The sequence below is a fragment of the Colossoma macropomum genome, unplaced genomic scaffold, assembly GCF_904425465.1.
Source record: "Colossoma macropomum unplaced genomic scaffold, Colossoma_macropomum, whole genome shotgun sequence".
Taxonomy (NCBI): Eukaryota; Metazoa; Chordata; class Actinopteri; order Characiformes; family Serrasalmidae; genus Colossoma; species Colossoma macropomum.
In genome coordinates this window covers 29,850,274-29,876,306 of record NW_023494798.1, presented here as the reverse complement: position 1 = coordinate 29,876,306, position 26,033 = coordinate 29,850,274, and the positions used below count along the sequence as shown (strand labels likewise).

Below are 26,033 nucleotides of genomic sequence, written 5' to 3'. Positions count from 1 at the left end.
TTAACTACCTGCTCCAGTGATTCTCAGAAAATTTTGGGAGCCATCTGTGTTTGTGATTGATGTAAAGACCACTTCAGAATCGACCTACCAGGATAAAACCAGGAAATATTTCTGGATTTTCGACAATGTCATGAAGAGAACACTCCTAATTATTGTAAACCAAACTGAAATCAATGGAAAGGCCATCAAAACTCATGGAGGATTATTTTATCTATCAGCTTTTAAAGAGCACAGTGAAATAAGCTCTTAGAGGACAGAAGTGATTTAAGATAACACATTATAATACTGTATAATACTCATTTAAAGTAAACAATAGTATAATATAAAGAAAACCTAGCCACTTATCTGATCATTCTGATTTACCTGTAATCCACATATGTTTTTATGTACATATGCGTAACATAAACAATCAGGACGTCCTTCTTTTGACAATGAGACATGGGGAGGGTCATTAGCTGGTCACAGAGCAGTGCTCGGTTAAGACGAGTCATGAGGCTGTTACGATGGCTGTCATTAGTAAACTCCATAAAGCTTTGAGAATCCAGCCCCTGAAGTTTAGTTCCACCCTGCATCTAACATGCTTCCCCCACCCCCCCTTACCTAACACTAATACATCTCATTCAGCCAATCAAGGACTTCTGAAGACGTTAATTATCTGGAGCAGGTGTGAAAGACTGTCAATGGAACTGGAGTCTGCAGGAAAGTAGATCTCCAGGAACACTAGAGCACAAGTCAGAGACCACCCTTCATAATGGGCATTAAGTGCAAGTTACTAATTTTTCATGTCGGAAAAAAGCATAAAGCATATATTTAACACAGAATGACACAGTAGCCTCAACAACTAAATATATTTTCAGATTTTTCAGTATTAAGTGTGTCCAACTCTTTACCTTTATTACAGCTTCCATTCTTTTCAGGAGACTCACTTTCAGTTTTTTCAAAGAAATTTGCAGGGATATTTTTCCACACCTCCAAAGTTCAGTCTTAGAAGCTGGTTTTCCTGGTTCACTCATTTCCCTCAGCTCACTTTGTTGTGTTTAGTTCTGCTTAGCAGGATGAGAGTCTTGGACTGAGGGATGTCAATCAGAAATAAAGGTACTAAACTGTCACTGGGGCAGTGCCCCTCTCGTCACTGGGGTGGAACCCTCAAGGGTACATCTCAGTACCTTTAGCCAGGGAACATAACTGTACCATAATCCACTGGAATTATATTTTCTAAGTTGTACTGACTCCACACACCCCGTCTCGTCTCCAGGCTTTTATTTTATTGTTCTGTTTTAAAACATTCGGTTATGAAAAGGTACAAATATGAACTTTTTACCTGGGAAAAACTTCACAACCGGACCTTAAAACCACTGTTGTACCTTTGAGGGAACATTTACATTGTTTGTACCTTGATGAATGAAAAATGTACCTGCACAGAACCTTTATTTCTAACAGCGTAGGCTCAGAACCACGCACACACAGTTCTCAGATAGGTCTGATAAGCAATTTTAAAGCTGCCTAGAAAACTTGTTTTTTCATTCAAACTTTCTCTGGGACTAAGATTAGTCTAAGTATCCAAATATTCAATTAAGGCTCTCCATCCCAGATTAAGGCAGGCCTACCTGCGGGCTCGCGGCTCTTGGCGTCGCGGAGGTAGCGCAGGGCACACTCGTAATCTCCCAGGTGGTAGAAAGCGATCCCAGCGCGGTACATGGCTTTAAAATGGTCCTGCTGATGACCAAGCACCTTCAAACAATACTCCTTCACTCGCTCATAATTCACCAGCTCCGACTGCAGCAAACACGCTAGAGAGAGAGAGAGAGAGAGAGAGAGAGAGAGAGAGAGAGATGCAATAAACCACATCTCTTAAAAAAACAGTTTCAAGAATTTAAGAGGCTTAGGTAGGGAATCTGCCAACAGCACAGATATGAAATAGTTAAAAAAAGAGAGAGAGAACGAGGGGAGAGAATGGACAGCGATAATTAGACTAGAGGCAACGTGAAGGAGAGTGAACTGGTGCATGGAAAAGGACAGAGCAAGTCTATAAACAAAAGACAAAATGGATGAATCAAAGCGCAGCTAAAACGAGAGGAAGAATAAAGAGGGGAGTAAAAATAGCTGGGGAGAAAAATAGCAGGGCAGCGGCTAAACCACAGCGGCCAGGGGGCTGAGCGAGCTCAGCAGTGTGAGGCCTGGGGAAGCAGGGTGCTTTTTTTCCGGTCATCAGTTATACTGAAGCTGCAGTTTGAACGCTCTTTGCCTCAATCAGACTGCAGATAACTTCATTAGCACAACGTAGAGATCTAATTGCACCTTTTAGCTTTGGTAAGCTAAGCGACAGAGACAGGTAATTGTTTTATCTGCAGGCACAGAGAAAAAGGCACTCAGAGCAAACGCTGGCAGTGCTGCCTTAGCAGACATCACAGCAGATATAACGATATCAATACAGAATGATTTGTCATAATATACAGTCACTGTCAGGGCAAAAACATTGCATCTCCAGAATGGGTAGCTTTACTATTTCTTGAAACTTTACCACTACTTGTAAAAACATTCTTAACTTGTTGTACACTAATGTGATAGGATTTTATTCAGAATAATTTTGGAGCATTTCTTGCTGGTCGATTCATAATCAAATGCTCACATTTTAAAGGGTAGCTGGTGTTTAGTGTGTTTGTGTGTTTTACACCATTGGTCAAATGATATGAGACCAAATGGTATAAGGGTGGTTTGAGATGACATGGACAATATACATGTCATTTGATAACATCCCTTACAAAAAAGTCACATATATTTCACATATTTCACATGTAAACACTTGTAGGTCACATAAAGGGCACATTTCACACTTTTCATGTTTTTTTTTACACATGTGAAAAATAACATCAGGTATCTAAAAACCAAATCTGAGTTTTTTCTGATATATTAGTACATACTTCATAGCTGCTATAGGAAAAGCTCATATCTCCAAAACAACTTTCTACACCAGGGGTCGCAACCCAAATGTTAAGAAGAGCCATTTTGTCCTTTCAACAAAAATCAAACCACCGTCAGAGCCACAACATTTTATGTCCATTTTACCATCTTGGTTGTAAATATGTCTCAGTATGTGCTGATGTACTAGTATAGGGTAAAAATATAATATGAACAAAAACGCAGACTTACTGTGCTCTGCTTTAAGCTTTAGGCCAGCCACAACCACTTTTCTCACATTTCTGGCAGGAAACCTTTCTGCGAAAGTGGAGCAGTTTCTTGTAAAATGTCTCTCAACGTCTCATTTTTTTTTTTACGAGGCTGAAGTTGCTTCTCATTTGGCAGATTCTTTTTTGGATTTTCACGTTCCACCTTAAATGGTGCCTGAGGTGCCAGAATGTAACTGCTACACTATTTAAGGTGGAAGGGGGGAATTTGAGCAAGAATCTGGCGAACGAGAAACGACTTCAGCCTCGCAACTTTGTAGCGTTTGACAGTTTCTCCCTGCAGATTAAAAGTACCAGGAAACGAGCTGAGTAAACGCAAATGAGTCCATTCGTCTCCAAATTATTGATGTTCGTCTTAAATCTTTCTCTTTGTCTTTTTGTAGCTACTAGCTAGGTGAGATGTTGTCTGCATTGCTATGGTGACCAGCAGTCTGATCTTCAGGGTTAAAGGGTGAATTAGCAGTTCTACATTAACTCCAGAGTTTAAGACCATTTATTGTTAAACTGTGTTGAACGATCAGCAGAGCTTTATTTTACTGTAAAGGAGGATTATTTTATTTTTACCTACAAATCTAATTCTGCTGTGGAGCCACAACAGGACAGTGAAAGAGCCACATGTTGATGCTCCGGAGCTGCATGTTGCCAACCTGTGTTCTAGGAGAACGAACATTATTCATAAAGGAGTGTTTCATTTATATTGTTTCACTGCAATACCCAGCATGCATTACACAAATACATCATACGACCATTGGAAATCCCTGTTGTGCCAACCAATCCTGACTGCTAGCGTAGCCACTCTAGGGTAGCCACTTCAGCCCTGTAAAATTCCTGGACACTCAGTCAGTGACTTGATTTTTAATAAAATTAAGTGGATGGTTAACCACGCTTGTGATGAAGTCTAACCATACCTTCACATTAGGAGGCGACAAGTCGCTAATGTCACCGCAAATTTGTCTGTTGTGAGTGTGTTCAGGGCTGCCCTTTGTTTTGCGTGTGTGCGATTATGCTGCCGAGCTTCTGACAAGAAAATATTAAAAGACGAAATGTTCTATATAGGTAGTTCAGCTACAGAACCTTATCTTTTCATGAAGGCATTGCAGTGCTGTCAAGTGCCTAAATGCCACCAGCAGTGCACCTTTCTGAAACAACTGTCCCTTTGTTAAGGGTAATCAGAACCAATCAAACCCATTCTTTGTATACAAATGTTTTTTCTGGATAAAAAGAAGCAGTTTAAACTTTGTAAGAAATGCTAACATATGAGAGTGCTTGACATTTTGAGTTCAGGAATGGAATTATTTTTTTCCTGGACAGATGACCAAAAACCTGGGCAATCCATGGAAATCCTGGATGGGTGGCAACTGATGCCACGGATCTACAGGCAAAAACCAAGCTAGCGTTTGTGTTACTGTAACTTTTGTTGTTGATCAGAATTATAAAGAAAACAGTGATTCTACATATATTTCGCAAAACAGCCTCCAAAGATGAGTTTTTACCCTTGCAGCCAGAAAAAAGAAGCAGGGATAAGATATCAAGATGGCTAACTTCAGCTTTTAGCTTGTTATCTTTCTCATCTGGCGACTCATTTCTGTTGTTTCAGTAATGCATTACACCACTGTAATGATGATTGAAGATAACTGCAATAAGATATTTGACTTCCTAGCAGTGACAGCTCTCTGGCTTCTTTCTGCATTCACCATGAAAACATTTCAAAACAGCCCTCAAAGATCCACCCCAGAGCAGCTGCAGTTTTTCAACTCCTCCTACGTCCAAGATATGTCATCAGAAGGAGGAAAACCGACTGTTACGGCACTGTAGTAGGTGAGTACTATGTTTACAACAGATGTAGAAATGGTCAAATTGTTCAATTTAGCCAGAGTGCTTCTTCAACTACAATGCACATTAATTTGGGCCATTTCTATTGATCCATTCATGATTAAATAATAACAGAATATAAAGGGCAGCTGTTACTAGGTTTTGATGTGACAGTGATGACATATGCAACAATATATGTACAGATGTATGCAAAAGTTTGGATACCCCAGGTCAAATTACACACTGCTCACTGTTTGGCCAGGTATGCAAAGCAAAACCCCCACATCACTGCCAAGGACCTTCAGGAAAATTTGGCTGGCACAGGAATAGTAATGAACTGGTCCACTGTGCAGAGTTCTTGGACAAACATCATCTACATGGAAAAGTGATCAGAAGGCAACCTTAACTGCAATCTCATCACAAAATCAATGTCTGCAATACGCAAAATAACATCTAGATAAGCTAGAGGCATGTTGGAATCAAGTGCTGTGGTCTGATGAAACAAAATTGAACTCTTTGGCTACAACCACCAAAGGCATGCTTGGAGAAAAAAGGATTCCAAGCATTTCAAGAAAATACCACCTTGCTATAAAATCACTAACATGTTTTTCCACAACAGTTATACCAGTCAAATTCTATATCTGGAATAAAGCAAAATCAGAATTCAATTAATGACAGCAGGTTAAATCTTCCTCAGCCATTTTTAAATAATATACGACAGCTGAAATCCCATTTCCTCCCTAATTTCCAAGTTTAATGAATAAAACATTAGAGCTCCTCTGCAGAAAAAAAACGCTACAGCTAATTAATAGCTCTGTGGAATAGTAAAATTAGATGCATTGGCCCTGAAAGAACATCTGCACTGCAAATGAATTAGAGCAGTGGCTGCCAGGCATCTGGCCACATGCTGTCAGCCCTGCGTCCAATCACGCACATTTATTTAAACAGCAGGAGGACCGTGGCTGGACCATGATGACAGGGGTTGAGGACCTTAATTTCATATTTCCATTTGAGCTCACTGGATGTGGTGTTTATTCTGTGTGTGTGTTTTTAATCCTGATTTAGCTTCAACGGCCCTGGACCTCACCCCACGGGAGGTTCACTACATCAGCTGTGGCTGAGGCTCAAGCTATTGTTATCATCACTGTCCAGCCTTGTCATTCATCCTCACATACACACTACGTGGACCCCTCACTGTGGGATTAGCTGTTCTCCAATGAGAGCTAATTTCCTCCTAAGGCCACATTGATGTACTCCTGTGCACACTGCCAAAAATGATATATTGGCAAGTAAAATATCTAATATTTCTCATTATGAAATGGTGCCAAGCACATTATAGTCTGGAAATAGACTGAATTATCTTATTTTATCTTTTCTGTCAAAATGGCCATTAAATACCAGTTATACATCTTTTAGGTTCAGGAAAAAATACATTTACACAGAAGTCTGAACAATTAAATATCACATTTTGCAGGATTTAGTGTGTGCTTTTCTTACAACTTCCATCAGTCCATTGTACTGAGAACACCAGCAGCTTCTTTGTTTGATGTGTCTGTCTCATTTTCTGAGTGAGGCTTCTTGACAGCTACACATCCTTTCAGACCCATAGCGCTGAGTCATCTTCTCACAGTGGAAGGATGGACAGAAACACCTGTGGATGTTTTCAGATCTGAAGCAGCTTGATTTTCTCCTCTCTCTCAAAGATGAAAGCTTTAAGTGCTGTTTATCTGATGGGGACAGTTTGGGTGTCTACCAGCTCTTGCGTGGTTGTTAGGAGTCTAATTTGCTCTGTATTGTTTAATCATTTATTGAACTCCAGTTTTGGAAACTCCAGGACTGGGTTGCACCAGGTTTGCGTACGTTTATACTTAAGTTTGGGCGTAACGTCTTTACTAAGTCCTTAGTTACACTAGTTAGTTTCAAACTATCTTTTTACTAAATTTGGCTGCACCGCAAACCCGTAAGTCATGTCTTAACTAGTAACCACTAACTAGTGCATACGTCACTTTAGCATGACGATAACGTGTTCAGAACCAGTCAGTAAACCCGCTGCCATGGAAATGCAGCTGCAGCTGATGTGACTTTTTCAATGGAAAAATATCCAGCATAGAAGAGAACGACGTGTACAGGTGAAACTGAATAAAGCTAATTATCTAGAACCACTGTCTGTTTATTCTTTAATATTTCACTGAGAAACCAAATATGCAGCTTTTTAATCGATGGTTTCTGGATAACCGACACTACAGCAGATCAGTTTAGCCGTTTGTGCAGCAGCTGAGTCTCACTGAGCTGGAGCTGTGAGTGTTTAGCTTCATGCTTGGAGTTTAAACCAGGCCAATGATTAGAGCTGTGAGTAAAATTACAGCGTATAGCGTTTAGAGTTTTTAGCTTAATTAACCCAAAAAGTCATATTGTTGGTCTTTTTGTGCTTTCTACATGGTTTCTGATGCTTCCCCAACACTTACACCTGCTGAGAGGGGTGTGAATACTTAGTAACTACTAAGCTCAACATTAAAACTAGTTTGTGGTGCAACTCGTTCTGATTTAGTAATGATAAACCTGAACTTAGTAAACACATTACAACTAGCCTATGTTTGAACCTACCCACAGCTGGTGCACCCGGACACTGTTCTCCTGTTCACCTAGTTTGTTTAGACATTCTTCCTTATGCAAATGGTTTACCTTTTACTATCTAATCTCCTCAGAAATATAATAAAGGGGGGCTTCATAACCATGCCAGACATTCTGTTGGCAATGATTGTATCAACAATCAGCAATGGATGCACCTTAAATTAGCTGAATTCAGTAACTAAAAGTGCTGTCTAAATACTTTTGGACATACAATGTAGATTGAGATTTAAGATGATTCCACTTGCTAAGGTCAGTTTTTGCAATATGAGCTTGAAAACACAGTATAAGTGGTGATAAATGCATGTATGGAATATAAGCACTCAGTTCATTGGTGTATCAATAAAGAGCCGTATTCGCTTTAGTGAGTCACTCAGTGGTGCCAACTCAGTGCTCAGCAGACTGGCACAGGCTGACCCTGGCCAAGGTTAATGTGCATATACGCAGTGCGCAGAGGAGAGCAAAGCCACCCCTCCATCACTCTCTCTCTATCTCTCTCTCTCTCTCTCTCTCTCTCACTCTCTCTTTCTCCCACCTATCTCTCCATCTGCTGCTGACACACAGACACTTCTGTATAACCATGAGGGGGCTGAGAGAGAGAGAGAGAGAGAGAGAGAGAATATGGGAATAAGACAGAAAGTGGGTAATAGGAAGAGGAAAGGGAGAGAAAGAGGGAGAGAAAGGGATGGCGATGGAGAGACAAAGCAAGAAAGGGCAAAAAAGCAAGAGGAAGAGAGAGAGACAAGAAAAAGAGATGGAGGGAGAAATAGTGAAAGGAGAAAGTAAAAGAGGGAGATGGGAGTAAGAAAGGTGAGGAAGAGGGAGAGAGAAAGCGAAGAAAAACAATGGATAGAAAAAACTGGGGGAGAGGAAAAGAGAGAGGGAAAAACAAAAAAGGAAAGCGAGGAGAGAGAGAGTGAAAGAAGGAAAGAGAAAGAGTGAAAGAGAGAGAGAATGCAAAAGAGAAAGATGGAAGTAAGAAAGAGGGAGAGTGAGAGAATAAGAGAGTGGGTGAAAGATAAAAAGAGCAAGGGTGGGGGAGAGAGAAAGAAGTGAAGAGAGAGAGAGAGAAAGGGATGAGAAAGAAAGAGGGAGATAGGGAAATGAGAGAAAGAGGGAGAGACACAGCGACAGAGAAGGAGAGAATGAAAGAGCAAAAAAGCAAGAGGAAGAGAGAGAGAGCAAAGGAGGAAGACAGAAAGTGTGAGAGCGAGAGAGACAGAAAGGGAGAGAAAAAGAGAGAGAGCACAGAGCGATGATCCCGTGTTCAGGCTCTGATATCTGATCCTGGAACAGGTTTGTGCTGTAATTTAAAACTACTTTAAACTTTAACATCTGGCGTCTGGGCTGGAACAGCTGTTGAACCAGTTAAATTATGTCTAAATTTATTGTATCGATGCTGAAAAGCGTTTCACGTCATCAGCACTGAAACAGCGTTTACAAAAACACCAAACAAACCGGCACCATAAATAATCCCCAATGGAATCTGCAGTGGAGGGAAAACACCAGTGAGAGGAAGTGACAGGAAGTACAGCTGCAGACTACAATTACCATCAGCACTTAAGACGGCATAAACATAAGGAGCTTGTCAAAAGGGAGATGAACCAAATTTACATCTTCTTCTTGTACAGAAGTGCTCATGTTTGCTCTGATGCTATACTGCAGAACACGATCACAATAAATCACAACACATCTCATGATTTAATATATATAACGATGCATCGCAACTGCAACTTGATCATACAGCATTTTAGGGTCACTGGGGCCAACAGAACAGAATATGTTGAGAGTAAAGTCACAATATTTTGAGAATAAAATTGTAATATTTTGAGAATAAAGTCATAATATTTTGAGAACAAAGTCAGAATATTTTGAGAATAAAATCAAAATATTTGAGAGTAAAGTTGTAATTTTTCGAGAATAAAATCGTAATATTTTGAGAAAAGTTATAATATTTTGAGAATAAATTTGTAAGATTTTAAGAATAAAGTCATAATATTTCTAAAATAAAAAAACTCTGGAACTCTGGTGCGCTCTGTGTCTTTGTCCTCACCAGTACAGCAACCGAGGCCCCAGTGTGTTATGGCAGCCCCCCTACAGTTAGCCTACGTTATTATCCAAATATCACGAGTTTATTCTTGTAACTTTACAACTATCGAAATATTACAAATTTATTCTCGAAATTTTATGATTTTATTTTAAAAAATACGGCTTCATTCTTGAAATATTACAAATGTATTCTCGAAGTCTATTATTTGTAGTTTTTTTAACAGTAGCCCTAAAACGTCATCGCATGATTATGATGGTTAACACTAAGAACAAATTATACGTCTCCAGTGACATTTTGCTGTGCTGTCCTTCTCTGCACTCATTCGGAGATCTGGGTTAATTGCCCCTGATTGTCATGACATAATTATGGGCAGGTTAATACGTTAGAGCACACATGCAAACATGCACAGGCAGTTGAAATGAAATCCTGGGGATTTTTACTTTCTGGAACTTCTGACTTCTGCTATGTAATTGCCGTTGGCAAGCTAGCTAATGCTACCAAATGAAAATATGATATTGGTTTTAAACAATGTCCATAGTTTATGACATCACAGCATCTTATGTAACCTCTTTCTGCAGGCCCCCTGGTGGTCATTCTGCCAGCAGAATGGAAATCGACTCTCATATTTTTATTAATATGAAAAAATTCCAGTTACTCTTCTAGCAAATTAACAAGGACATTACTGGTTCTCTGTGCATGAAAGGTGGCTCTGTTTAGCTGCTAGCGAGCAATGGGGGTGAAAAAGAATGGGGGCATGCTGTGAAAATGATTCTGGTTGGAAATTGCACCTTATGGCTGCTGTGAAAAAAGGTTAAATCGAACACTAACACTCTAAAGAACTCATAAGGTATCAGTCTGTGTCTTTGATATAATTCTCTATCATTGCCTTGGTGTTTCTCTATTAGCTCTGCTTTCTTAATAAAGCCAAATTATGCCCATACATCCAAACTGCATGCTGGATATAGACGCTATAGAAGTCTTATGAGATTTATTGGCCTTTCACAGCTACTGACATCTGTGGGGGTCAAACAGGTGCCTCATCTACACTGACTGATCTTTAGCCATAAGTATAAATGTATGGATAAATAAATGAATGTAGATATATCAATGCGAGGATTCAGGATAATGATGAAAAATTGCCATACCCAACACACACTGCTCTCAGCTCAGCTTTTTGATGCTGATTGGCCCTCTCACCCTTCACTGAAGTTTTCTTCTAGAGCTCTACCCCCACAACATGACCACCTCTCACTCTCTATTTCTCCTTTTCATGTCCTCTTTCTTCATTCTCTCCCTAATTCCATCCCTCTCCCTCTCCTGCCCAACCACCCTAAAACAGCCTCAGGGCAAAACTGTCCAAGTTTCGTGACACAGGACCTTCAGAAGAGGGAGAGCGAGACACACTCCAAGCCAAATGTTATTCAAGTTACAAATGTACTTCCCAGTGGTTCAATGAAAATTGCTGCTATCGCGCCCCAGAGTGTGTTCCGAACTAAATATGCTTTGCTGTACATACATTTTCCCCTTGAATGTCACTGGATCCTTTAAATTATGAGGTCATTAAAGAGGTGATATGTTGTTTGTTTTCTTAAATTACAGTATAATATTGTATTTTGCTATTAATCATAGGAGCTAATGCCCATTCTTTACAGTTTACTGTATAATTTACAGTACGTTTCTGTTAAAAAGTAACCATCCCAGAACGTCTACAATGGTAAAATGGGAAATCTAACACAGTGTTACAAATTTCACATAGATATTGTGTTTGCAGTAGTTACTGTGATTTGATGCTATTGAATATAGAGTTACAGGAGTTACTGCTATATGGTTACTGTAAAATGTTTTACAGCACAATCCTGTAAATTTACAGTTCTTTACTATTAATAAGCTGACAGTAACTTACTGAAAATCTTACAGTTTTTTTTATGGTGCAAAGGATGCAGCAACATGGGAGGGGGAGTGTACAAAGGACAAAACATATCAACTCTGGATATTTTTGTATCTCACAGGGCACGATACTGGCCACCATTTATTTTTCCCATGCAGAAAAAATCCCTTAGTGTGGGCAGGGGCCTGTGCTGACCAGGCCCTTTAACATCTCTATACAAACTCTTCTGCTTCTGCAGTTTTACACCCATGACTCCTGGGCAGCTGAGTAACTCGATAAAATCCACTTTTGGAAATAAACCTCCCAAAATAGGTTCTCTAGAGCGATACCACAGAAGAACCACTTTTGGTTTCCTGAAGAAGCTTGTCACATGATGTAAAGGTTCTAAGCCAAGTAAAGGAACCATACAGCGCTGTGCAAAAGGCAGGGACCACCTTTCACTTATTTTATTTTCAGTTAAAACAGCCATAAAGTACAAGTTAAGGTGTTTTCTCATCCTCTCAGAAAACAAGGTATAAGTTTCTGTATTTTTATGCATTTTTGCAGCTCATTTTTACTTCTCTTCTGGTTCTTTTTTCTTTTTCTATTGTTTAATGGATGATGATAGGCTGCCTCAACTTCCTGTAAATGGTCTGAAAATCTGAGGTGTTTTTACACTGCAAATGAACTGGATCATGGTTCAGTTTGATTCGGACCGAGAACACCTCTTTAGGTCGGCCTGAATTTTGGTTCTTTGGTCTGGATCGTGGTCTGAGGCACCTTACACACGTGCCATTTTGGTTCGGACCATACAAAGAAGGTGTGAAAGCACACTTAGTCATTGTTCAGTGTCAGGAAGAAAGACAACATACAACAGAAAATGACACAGGAGCCACAACAGCCAAACATAACAGCAATGTTTTTCAGTATTTTGCGTGTCCGTTTTTTGCCTACAGCTTTTTTCCTTTTTTTCTTTCTTCAGTAACGGCTTCTTGACAGCTACACATCCTTTCAGACTAATTTTAAGATTTTCTTAAGACTTTAAGATTTTCTCAAAGCTTTGAGTGCTGTTTATCTGATGGGAACAGTTTTGGTGGTCTTCTAGGTGGTTATTTTCTCTGCATCTTTTAATCATTTTTTGATCTGCAGTTTTGGAAACTCCTGTTTTTTCACTCATTTTCTTTTTATGTGTCTTTTTTCTTCTATAAGTGGATTATCTTATGTCTAATCTCCTCAGAAATATCTCCTTTAGTCATTTTAGATACACACGAGAAAGGAATTTAAAGGCAGATAGGGTGAGTTTAGGTATTTGCCTGGGTGAATGTTCATGTCTCTTTGAAGGAGAACATAATGTGAGTGAAATTTTTGGGAGTAGCTTTTGTTGGGGGGATTCAGCTGGAACTGGTTGGTTGTAAGATTGGAAGGATCGAAGAGTTAAATTGGCACCAAAAATAAAGAGTGGACAAAATAAAAAGTGTTTTTTGTGCAATTTTCTGTTAAATTTCCATTTAGGAACCTTAATTTTTTAGTGTACTTCAATCATTAGCCTTCATTAGTGCACCAATTGGGTGAGTAAACAAGCAAACTACAAAGTGATTTTTTTTCTTTTGATCGCCCTCTCATTTTTTTGTACTGCGGCTCATAAGATCCTAATTACAGCACTGATTATAAGATTTGTAACGTTATTAACATGCTAGCCCAGGTCAGGTTTGTATCAGCTGCGATCATCCTGTGCAGACTCATCCTTTGTGTCATTTTCTCGGTTGTCCATGTCCTGTTATGACCCCCAGTGGGGTCCGCAGCGTACCGAGTGAGACAGTAAACGCCTGTCAGCTCCAATCTCTCTTGCTCATCACTCTTTCCCTCTCTCCCTCCTACATGTCAGTTTAGCCACCCACTATGCTCCTGTATAAGCCCCCACTGTATTCAGTTACACACCATAAGGGCCTAATGGATCCTAACTCTTTTTGTAACGCTCTGATTTTTCTTGCTCTCTCTGGTGCTTGCTCTCTCCACCCCAACCCCGACACACACACACACACACACATAAACACACCGCAGCAGACTAATTTATCACACAAATGGATGGGGCGTCACAGTGCGGATACAGAGAATTGCACTTAAGCGCGTGTTGAGTGGCCATGCTAGTGTAATAATGATGGCGTCAGGGGCCGCACATTAATGGACCCACTCGGGCCAAGACTGCAACACAACAACACTAGGAGTGGTCATCCTACTGAAGCAAAAAGTAATCCATCCAAATGCAGAGCTCTAAAGTGCTCCAACTTTATGAGGAAGACGGATCAATAATTTTGATATCTAAGGAAGGAAAAGTTAGCAGCACTGCCCTCCTCCACATCCTGCCCTCTACATCTGTGTCTGGATGGGATGTTCTAGAGCTTTCACCCAGAGAATTCCTGAGTTAGAAAGAGCTGTAGAGTCCAAAGATGCTCAGAAGTTGCTTCATGCAAGTCTGAGTCGAGTCTCAAGTCTTCAGTAGAGAATTTAATTTGATGTTGTTATTAGCTGCCGGCATTCACTGTACAAAATTAACCCTACTAAAAACCAGTCAGCTTCAAATAACAAGCCTTTTATTATAGAACTTATAGAGTCTGGAGGACAGAATTGAAGCACTACATGCAGTAAATGCTGTGTTTAAGGAAAGGAAACCAAAATAACTTAAAACAGTCTGTTAGTCTGTAGTTTGCATAGAAAGTATGCTAGATAGCTAGCATAACAACTAATCCAGCAAAGTTTTAGCATAGCTAGCATAACAACTAATCCAGCAAAGTTTTAGCATAGCTAGCATAATAACTAATCCAGCAAAGTTTTAGCATAGCTAGCATAACAACTAATCCAGCAAAGTTTTAGCATAGCTAGCATAACAACTAATCCAGCAAAGTTTTAGCATAGCTAGCATAACAACTAATCCAGCAAGGAACCTGATGTTGCTGTGAGAACAGCACAGCAGCAGGACTATACGATTCCAGACATTTTGGAGTCAGGTCTGATTTTGATTCCAAGCGATGGGAATTGATGGAGTTGATTCCAGGAGTTCAGTAATCTTGATTCCAAAAACCAAGAAGACATAGTAAAGGACAATGTACAATATTAATTATATTAGACGTTAGCAAGGGAATGTGGAGAGATAACGTTAGCAAAAACCCAGACAGCAGGCAGTTTTGGGCCGATTCTGGCTTTCCTTTGTGGTTGTTGGTTGACTACCAGGTAGATGTTAGGCATGTGGGCCAGAATAGGGCCAGATCCTGGACAGCTTCATACCATTTTGCCTCGTGTCTACATTTGTGGGACAATTCTGGCGTGAATGTTGTGGACCAACAATGTAGCTGGGCCAGATTGGTGCCAGATGTGGGCCACATACTTTAGTTCTACACACCTTACAGTGTGTGGGCCAGATCTGGGCCGAGGACCCAGCCGTATACTGGGCCAGAACAAACCAAGGATGTGGCCCGCAAGTGGGCCAGACAAATTTTGCTAACTGGGAATAACTGACAAAAACGTAAGAGAAAATATTATATTATTATAATATAACACAAGTTATTATCCTTTCTAATGTTATTCTCTCAACGTATGTTATTTTCCCTTCTATGTTATTTTCTTATGGTCTTAATCCTGTTTATTGTAGAGTTTTAGCAAATGGCCTTTTGTTGTAGAAAAGTGATGATCGTCACCCACTCTTTGCAGAGAAGTGAAAACTGTCACACTCTCACCTTGTCCACTCATTCTTTGTCTGTATTTAAATGACCCTTTGGCTCACGACCTTAAGGCGATAACAGTCACCCGCCTTATCTCTACCCCCTGCTTCTCCTTTCATATCCTCCTTACCTCCCAAAATATTTCTTGTTAGCCTGGTGACAGAGTGGTGATAGACTGCTGATGGACCACACTGTACCTATACATGATTCTCTGTATGTGTAAGCCTCCTGCCTCTTCCTGCCGAATTTCTGACACAGGGCCTGGCTAAGTCCCTTTTTATCCTCTGTCAGCTCCTTCAGGTGTGGTATAGGTTTCAGCACAAGCAGATTGATTGACTGTAAGCCAATTTGTCATTACAAATTTGGCATTTTACTTTATTTTCTATATTTTTCTAAGGTAATATACATGCTATCGATGTGTGAATTATTGAAGGACGTATTTTCAGACAGGCTGTCTAGACAGTGACAGCAGCATATCTTGCTGCATATTGTGTGTGCAGACACAGGCAAACTGGGACATCACTCTGTGGAACTGAATCCAAAGCTTTGGAGTCGACTCTCAATTCCCAAATGCCTGGAATCGAGGAATCATTTCTTGTTGGGATCAACCACCCATACACAGCAGTAATGACAGTGCATGACCGTAGCAAATCTGACACTCCTTATAGGACATCCAAACGTTATGCTATCTAATGTGGCCATTTGTTAGCATTAAGCGTTCTCCTCAAAGCATACTGAACTGTCCAATCACACTGCGTTGGTGGTAGTTTGAGAAGATATGGTGGCGAGTTGCGTATCTCTGAAGAAGCACGTACTAGCCATCCATCCATCCATCCATCATCTAAACCGCTTATCCTTCTGGGTCGCGGTGGGGTGCTGGAGCCTATCCCAGCTGTCATTGGGCGGAAGGCAGGATACACCCTGGACAGGTCGCCAGTCCATCGCAGGGCAGACAGACATAGACATTCACACACACACTCACACCTATGGGCAATTTAGCGTGTCCAATCAGCCTGACTGCACGTCTTTGGACTGTGGGAGGAAACCGGAGTACCCGGAGGAAACCCATGCAGACACGGGGAGAACATGCAAACTCCACACAGAAATGACCCCGGTCGCCCGGCCGGGAATCGAACCCAGGCCATTCTTGCTGTGAGGCGACAGCGCTACCCACTGCGCCACCGTGCCGCCCCACGTACTAGCCTTCACCCTTCTAATTCGGTAGCATTGTGTGACAGGAGGAGATCTAAAGATGGGAATTTGCTGCGACTAAATTGGAGGGGAAAACTGGGTTAAAATCCAAAACAAAATTAATTAGCCTATTTGCACGATTTCCTTTTGCTAATTTGGGAAGAATATATTTGCATGTACATGCTGAAACTGTAAAAAGGTCCCCCATTACCTAATTTCACATATCTGAGCCCACCACAGATGCACTCTCAGGAAAAAAGGTACGAAACTGTCACAGGGGCAGTACCCTTCTTGTTGCTCGGGTGGTACCTGACATCTCAATACCTTTAGTCAGGGAACATAACTGTACCATAATCCATTGAAATTATATTTTCTAAACTGTACTGACTCCACACACCCCGTCTCGTCTCCAGGCTTTTTATTTTACTGTTCTGTTTTAAAACCTCAGATTATGAAAAGGTACAAATATGAACTTTTCACCTGAAAAAAACTTAATTAAGGTGCATAATTGGACCTTAAAACCACTGTTGTACCTTTGAGGGAACATTTACATTGTTTGTAACTAGAATTAAAAATGTACTGCACAGAACCTTTAATTCTAACAGTGTAGCTAGTTAGCTATCCGGCCATACTAACAGACAGACAGATATAAAAATGTTATTAATCCCAAAGGATGTTGCTTTTAGGATGTTACATGGTTACAGCAGCAACAAAAAAGTGCTCTGTGCAACACAGATATACAGCAAAAGCTACAATAATTTACAGAATTTATAGGAGGCTTAACCAACTGGGTTTACAAATAGAGGCCAGCTGAGGCTGGAGATTTCCTCTTAACAGGTGCAGCGACAGCTGAGTGTGTTGGCAGCATTAGTGTTTGCAAATGCTCAGGATTCCCCATCCTCCTCTTCTTTGAGCCCTTTAGAAGGGAAATTATGTAAACAACCCTTTATCTAAGGGTCAGTGTAAGTAGGTAAACAGGAAGATCAGAGAGAATGAGAGATAAATGGGGGATGGCGGTGGTCAGTGCAAGTGAAAAGAACAGCAGAAAAAAAGGCAGTTTAGCGGCAGTGAGGAGTCCAGGGCAAATGATTATAAATGCCCTCCTCCTGCAACATCCATCTCCACTGGACTGGACCAGTCTGTCCCTGTCGCTCGGCCGCTCTTTCTCCTCTCATCTCCCTCGTTTTCTCTCCTCCTCCCTGTCCTTCTCTCTGGAGGGCCTTTTACCTCTGACAGGTCCAGTGCTCACAGCAGCAGGAGTGCTAGTGGAGCTAATTTAAAGCCAGCGTTAGCGGCCGCTGATCACCCTGCTGTCACTCAGGCAGTAATTAGTTCTCTGTGAGCTTAATGGCCGATGCAGGGACCCATCACTCCGGCTGACATGTCCCCACCCACTGCGTCCTTCGTTCACCCTCACAAAAGTACCTCTGGCCTGTGTTTTCTACTGACCTCATCTATTCCACCCTTACCTCCATCTACATTCTCCTCCAGTAACTACACTATCACCTTACTAATGCTAAGTATGGATGCAATGTTTAGTCATCAAACCTGATTAGTCACTGAAGACATTGATTATGGAAAAAAGTTAAACGAAACCCCAGACAGCACTCTAAAATGCTCTGTTATATTGATGTATGATTTCTGCTGTCATATTAATAGACTACAGTAAGTGTGAATGAAGTGCTCTAAAATGCTCTGTTATATTGATGTATGATTTCTGCTGTCATATTAATAGACTACAGTACAGCCCAATCCAATTTCATCCCCTACCCCTCCATTTTGCACGTTCACGTCTAGAGGTAGGGTCCTGATTTTTGTTGAGATAGAGGGGTAGGGTGAAGTGTTAGGGCTACATGGCCCTCCAAACGGAGGTTTTTCAGAGGCTCACTCCAAACAGAGAAAAAAAGCAGCAAGATGGCTGCGCCAGCAACCAAAGAAACCCACAAATGTGAATATTTTCTCAGTTAAAAAATTACAATAACCACTATATTTCCTTAATGTCATTTCAATGTATTATGGTCCTTTTTTTCATAACATACAAAATCGCTAGTAGTTTGCTGTTGTTTTGGTAGCTAGCTAGCTAAATTTCCTATTCCACCTTAAATGGTGTAACACTTACATTCTGGCACCTCAGATGTCAGAAATGCTGCACCATTTAAGGTGGAACGGGAAAATTCAAACTGGAAGCTGGCGAATTGCTGACTTCAGCTTCATATCACTGAATAATTAGGGGTGGGTGATAATAAATCATTGTCTCACCCCCCTCTTTGAATTCATATGACTGCCTAAATTTGACTAAAGCCCAGCAGTGAGGAGCTGAACTTTACCCTCCTCTGCTATCACTGCAGACTGGCAGGGTCGCCTACAGAGCAGCGCTAGTAGCTGTTAATCAAGTAATGCTGTTTTTTATTTGAGGGTCCCATTTCAGAGGGGAAGACACTGATTATCGATTGATTTAAAGTGTTTATATGAAGAGGTATGTACAGGGCATTGTAAGGCAAGAAAGAAAACTTTTTTCAGATCAACCACTATTTTACCATCATCAATATTATATATCTAAAAGTTCAGAAGACGTGTGTAGGTTCACTAGTTGGTTTGGATAGTAAATAAAATGACTATATTTGCATTGTAGACATTGTGGTTCCTATCACTACCACTGCTAAGAAATCAGAGTTGTTAGATTTTCTATAATGCAAATACAATGCAAATGAATCGATTACAAAAATAAACATAAGTGCATTCCAAATTCTAAATACAGTCGTTTTTTCTCAGCCCAGTGCCAGCTGAACCCTCTCTACAGCCCCACCCAGTCCCTAAGGATCTATGACACAAGCTTACATAACACCAGAGTCTCATGTCTTGTTTGCTAATTGAAACTGTCATGAAAACTCAGCCCAGGCTCCGCCCCGACACCGTCCCATTCGTTATTACTGTCATGCGTTTAATTTGTAACCTCACCTTGGCTGTTTCACACAAAGTACAGAAAGAAAGGAGGAAATAAAAAAAAGACATGGTCACTAATCACTGTTCCCCACTCTGAAAAATCAGGAACACTGTACAGAACACTACAGACAACAGAAAGTGATTGAAGTTAATGATTTTGTACACTGTCAATGTCAAATTCCTGTCCAGGTCAGATTTTTGGAATCTGTGACAAAATCCCTCAGCTTGGTGACAAAACTCTGTGTGCTTTCCTGCCAATGAATTGCATGGTTTGAACACCTCTAACAAACAACAAGGACTAGGTAGTGATGCATGTACTCTATAGCCTTTCACACAAAATAATGCACAATATAATTAACAGGGCACACTTTCAGCAAGATATGCACTAGGGGTGGGAATCTCTAGGCACCTCACGATTCGATTTGATTACGATTCAGAGGGCTGCGATGCGACTATAAAACGATTATCGATGCATCTCGATGCATCTTTTTTCTCTATACATGATTTCTATTTTCTTACTGTGTGAGGACTTGGTACTTTTAAAGCTAAGTATTTGTAATGACCCATAATGCATTTCACTGCTCTTGTTTTGAGACGCTGCTGCCACTGATCTGTGATAAAATGCGCTGTTACGGTGAAATAAGATCCAGTGGTGATGGATGACCACGCAGCTCGTTACAGCCGTCCTGCCCGTTTTCTTTAGTGATTTTATAACTTCGGTTTTGGTCTCGTGATAGAAGTGTGTGTGTGTGTGTGTGTGTGGGGGGGGGGTTACTGCAGGTCACGTAGCAACGAGGTTTCGCCGAGCTAGTAGCGAACGAAAAAAGAAAAGAGAAAGACAGACGAACATTGGGAGATGAATGAACTTATTCGCATTTATAAGCAGCATAGTTGGTTTCCTGGTACGTTAAATCTGCAACGAGAGACTGTCAAACACTAAGTAAAAAGTTGCGAAGATGAAGTCGCTTCTCTTTCTAATTTTCCCGTTCCACCTTAAATGGTGCCGCTTTTACCTTCGGCGCATCAGTCAGAATTTAAGGTGGAACCGGAAAGTTCATCAAGAAGCTGGAGAATAAGAAGCGACTTCAGCCTCGTAAAACAGCGGAACGCTGAGAGACTTTTAACTGATCAACTTCTGAGGAAAGGTTTTCTGGCGGAGATGGGAGGAAAGCGGCTATAGCTGAGCTAAAGCTTAAAGCAGAGTTAAGTAAATCTGCGCTCTCGTTTATATTATTTAGTCTATACTAGGACATTAACACAAACTGAGACATACTGGACATTAAATGTTGTGGCTCCCAAGGTGGTTTGACTTTGTTGAAAGGACAAAATGGCTCTTCTGATCATTTGTGTTGTGACTCCTGACCTAACCTGGCTTTAATGCAGAGGGAGCCGGTCGGATTTCTCACTCATCCAGTAGTGTTTTTGTTGTGTGCCGCCACAGACTGTCCGGGCGCTGCACTTACTCACTTCCAAGTTCCGCCCTTTGCGTTCCGTCAACATTACGTTATAAATTAAATATTTAGAAAATCAATTTTTGACATTTGTGAATCGATTCAGAATCGTTCACATCCGCATCGCGATGCATCTAAGAATCGATTTTTTCCCGCACCCCTAATATGCACTATACAATGGACAAGGTCATAGTTCCAGACAAAATAGTGCACTATTTAGTGAATAGAATACATTCAAACAAAATGGTGCCCTATTGGCTTAAGTCCAGACACAGCAGTGCACTATATATCGAATAGGGCTTAAGTTCAGACACAATAGCACGCTGTACAATGAATAGGGCTTAAGTTCAGACACATTAGTGCACTATATAGCTAACAGGGCTTATGTTTAGACAAAATAGTATATACAAAATACTATATTGCGAATTCGGCTTAAGTTCAGGCACAATAGTGCACCATATAGTGAAAAGAGCTTAAGTTCAGACACTGTAGTGCACTATATAGCGAATAGGGCTAAAATTCAGACACATTAGTGCACCATATAGTGAATAGGGCTTAAGTTCAGACACTGTAATGCACTATACAGTGAATAGTGCTTAAGTTCAGACACGTTAGTGCACTATACAGTGAATAGGACTCAGGTTCAGACACATTAGTGCACTATATAGTGAACAGGGCTTAAGTTCACACACATTAGTGCACTATATAGCAAATAGGGTATAAGTTCAGACACATTAGTGCACTATATAGCGAATAGGGCTTAAGATCTGATACAATTGTGCACTATGCAGTGAAAAGGGGCCTAATTTCTTATTTTAGAGAAAACAGTGAATAGGCCCTGGTTTTGGACATATCTTTCAGGCTGTAGTCAGAAACGCTGCACTCATGTCTATAATTTAAACATTAGTTACCTCAGTGCTGAGTGGCAGTTTCTATGCTGGGTTCGGCAGCCTGTTGCTAATGCGCTGTCACTCAGTGCACTGTGGCTTGAAGGACACTGCGAGGAAGAGGAAGGCCGTCCCTAAATCACCAGGTCCTGCCTGCAGCTGCCTCTCTTTCTCTCTCTCCATCCTCCTCTCCTCCCCCATTGCCTCTCTCTCCATCAATCCATCTCTCCCTCCTCTTTGATCAGCCTATCCGTCAGTCATGCGCCATTACAAGTGATAAACCTCCGTCCGTCTCTCATCCTTTTTAGGTTTCTAATCTTATTAGTACCACACTTTCTTCATCTCCATCTTTGCTCATTATAAGACAGTCAGAAACTCTCTCTGTCTCTCTTTCTCTGTCTCTCTCTCTTTCTCGTCGGAGTGAATATAATAAGGCTCTCCAGCGTGTTAATAATAGCCTGAGCTGACAGCCATGGCTGAACTGCTGGAGTGAGCAAAGGCTAAGGTCGCAGTCATGTGCTGCCAAAGAGCGCCAGTGCTGAGGCTGTGGCTGTGAAAAGACCCTCCTCAGACCTGTCCTCTTCCAGGGAGACCAATAAAGGTATATGTCGCTGTCTATGACATATGACCATACTGGGAATACTGTTATGCCATGGCACTGTGTTATCTAACGCTAACAAGAGAATCCTGCATGTGTGAATATGAGGAAGCAACCAGACTGCATTAGCACAATAAAGAGAAGAAAAGTTTTCAGTATAGAGAGTTTGGTTTTAGAGTTAAGAAAGGAACTTTAGAATAGAATAGAATCTTTATTATCATTATAGTTACGTACAATGATTTTTTTGTGTGTGGCATCTCTCTATAGAGATCACAACAGCAGAAATAATAAAAGTGTATAATTTATTCATTTTAAATGCTTTAAAATTATAATAATAATAATAATAACTAGTCAATTCTTGCAACTAACAAATAATAATAATACCTAATAACTGAGAATAAATAAATAAAAAGAATAGTAACTAGTTCATTTTTAAATAATGAGTTAATAATAATAAAACGAACTAAAATATTATGTGTGTAATAAATAAATAAATTAATTAATTAATAAAAATAGATCGATAAAAAAACAACAAACTAAATATTTCACAAATCATTATTATATAAAAGTTATAATAATAATAATAATAATAATAATAATAATAATTGTGTATATCATGTTATGATGTTATTGTTCAGATAATGGACATTTCATTTATTATTAGTTATTTAAAAATAACAGCATTAATATATAATATAATATAATATAATATAGTACAATATAATATAATATAATATAAGCACAAAATAATCAATAATAGTAATGTCACAATTATAATAAATTAAGTTAATATTATTATTGCTACTGTTTTGGGATCTCATGATGTCATCATGTTTTTTTTCAATTTACAGTAAAAACTCACATTTACATTTACATTTCAGTTCATATCGCCCACATCTATGTCTGCCCTTGCTCTGGCCTCGGCTCTATCCTGCATCTCCACCCTGACTTGCAGAACCTCAGCCTTGATCAGTTCAGCATGCTGGTGTTCATGTGGATGTTTGACAGGAAGCATGACTCAGCTTTCCCCCAAATGATGGAGGACAGACCCAGTACAGCTCACCAGTCACCTCTTCATCACCTCTTCATCACATCTCCATCACATCTCTCACAGTACATAAGGAAAAAGTGTTACAGCTCTCTGAGAGTCGCTCTATTAAATTTCTTACATTTAGAGATTTATTCCATTCGGACCTTGCAGGAGCACATACTGTTATGAGGACCACTGAGGAGGGGTTGTCGGGACTGGTTTCCAATGAGTAAAACAACTTCTAAATGGCATCACCTGTGTCTTCTTATGTATTATGGTCACAGACAGAGCCCTGTTGTTCTTAGTTTAGCCTTCACAAAGTATTGCATGTGTTTCTCCTTCAATTTCTAGCTGTATTTTTCTAGATTTTCAGATTCGTCATCATTTGTTCTATATAATTCTACTTAATTTATAGTTCTAGTAATTCTTCTGGATGTCTGTTTATGCATATAACTATAATCTGTTGGTTATCTGACCCCAGTCATGGACTATAGTCCCATACACATCTGCCATTTCAGTAAGTTTTGTAGCTAATCGCAAGCTCTCGCTTCAGTAAAGATTCCGGCGGCGATTCATAGAAATAAGCCCAGGTTATATTAGTCCTGTACGAATTGTGATGTCAGTAAATATTCCTTTATATGCCGTGGAAAATGAATTTTTGCTTTTTTCTCTTAGCGGGACACTCCGGCCTACTTACAACCTACAGTGGTGCCACAGTAGTTTCTAGAGCGAGATTTTCTGGTGCAAAGACTAAGAAAACCACCTTTTTGATGATGTATCTTGAAGATGGGAGGAATGTTTGGAAAACTACAAGTGCTTTGGGGCAGAAGGAGACCTCTTCATGTATGGCTCTGAACATTAATACATGTAATAAAGATTTAATGCAGCGATGCTGACTGTAAATTCCCAATGCTAATGACTCATCATGACTTAAGACAGGTAAATGAATGTTTGGACATGTTTTCTGCTTAAAAGCAGCCAAAGAGATCACCATAATCCATATAGTGCTTTTTTGTGTCAGTAATGTGTAAATTGAGTAGGTAGTCCCGTCTCTGTAATTTATACTAAAATTTCTTGTGCGCATCAGTAATAAACATAACAGATTAAATTACATCACCCCCACCTCCCCACGGAAAACTAATCCTGTCCAAGTAGTATTCATGACAGTAATCAGTGGAAAAGTTCAAATAAATCTAACTTGTGCTGACTCACATTCAGCAGCCTAGCCTTTGTTACACAGGCACAGCAGCGTTTAGCTACAGTAATACATAACTCAGTGGAAGCCCCATATAGACAGTAATAAAGAGAGTGTGTGTTCATGTGAGAGTGTGTGACTGATGCTGTGATGATGGCTCACACTTCTCTTTTTCCACTAAAACTGACACCACTCAGGAAGTAGGGGCTCCACCCTGAGCGTTTATTATCACGTGTGCCAGCCGCTGCCTGCAATCACTGCAGCTTTGCTCAAGCGCTGCCACACGCCGGTGACAGTTTGCACGCTTTTGTGAGATCGACTGGAGGATTTTCCCCCTGTTCCGTTAGCTCTTCTTGCCATGAGAGAAGGAAAAACATGTGTTTTGCTTGTACATGCTCTGATTGCATTCCGCTCCAGCTCTTTCGTTCTTCTCTGCTGTTCCGCCATTAACGCTATCTTACCTAGTGCATCGTCAAGTAAACATTCAATGGGTGGAAAAGGACAAGTTATCGTCTTTGTCTTTTTCCACCCGTTTGAGTAGTTGTTGAGTGTGCACGTCTATGTTGGTCAGTATAATGGATGAGTATGTGGAACTGGAGCTTTCTATGTGCTCTGTGTTTCCTATCATTGCATAAAAGAAGCTCCATGCTGCCTTTTTGTTGGATGCACTATGAGCACTGAGAACACAATTTACATGGCTCTAGAAACACATAATAATGATTTAGTTAATAAAAGGTACAATAAAGGGTGAAGTGAGAAGTCCAGTCCTATGCAAATGTTTGGGTGCACCTGGTCCAATTACGTTTTGTTGAAGTGAAAATAATTATAAATCCTCTACAGAGAACACACTTCTGCATATTTTAATGTACAGTTACTGTTTAGTTGCTGAATTTACATTTTAACATATAGGAAAAAAAACAACAAAACAAAAATGTGGCCTGTGCAAAAGTTCTGGCACATTTTATGTTTTATTTTTTTTCCAAAGTGTTAAACTGTACAGTTAGTGCAGAAAATTTGAAGAATGCAAAATGTGCATTAAAGTGTGTTTGTTCCCAGTTGTTTAAAGACAGAAAATAAAAAACAGCTTTGTTGTTTGCATATCAAAATTAACATGATGACAAATCACATTAATAACCTTTTCACAGTAGCCATAAAATGCACTTTTCATTGGTACTGGAGGGTCCTCAATTGAATTATACATGTTTTTTTTTAATAACAGACACACACATACATACATATATATATATATATATATATATATATATATATATATATATATATATATATGTATTAGTGTATATATATATGTGTGTGTGTGTGTGTGTGTGTGTGTGTGTGTCTGTTATTAAAAAAAAAATATGTATAATTCAATTGAGGACCCTCCAGTACCAATGAAAAGTGCATTTTATGGCTAATGTGAAATTTTAACTGTAACTTTACAGGACAAGGAAAAATGTTCTTAACTTTTAATGAAAGTACA

At 40.0% G+C, this 26,033-nt stretch overlaps 1 protein-coding gene across 1 annotated transcript in view; it reads right to left on the bottom strand.

The window, feature by feature from the left end:
* Positions 1–26,033, bottom strand: part of ttc9b (tetratricopeptide repeat domain 9B) — a 53,720-nt gene that overhangs the window by 1,947 nt on the left and 25,740 nt on the right. Inside the window, exon 2 of the mRNA XM_036584795.1 lies at positions 1,608–1,790. Within this exon, the coding sequence (XP_036440688.1) occupies positions 1,608–1,790 (183 nt within the window). The remainder of the gene's footprint in view (positions 1–1,607; positions 1,791–26,033) is intronic.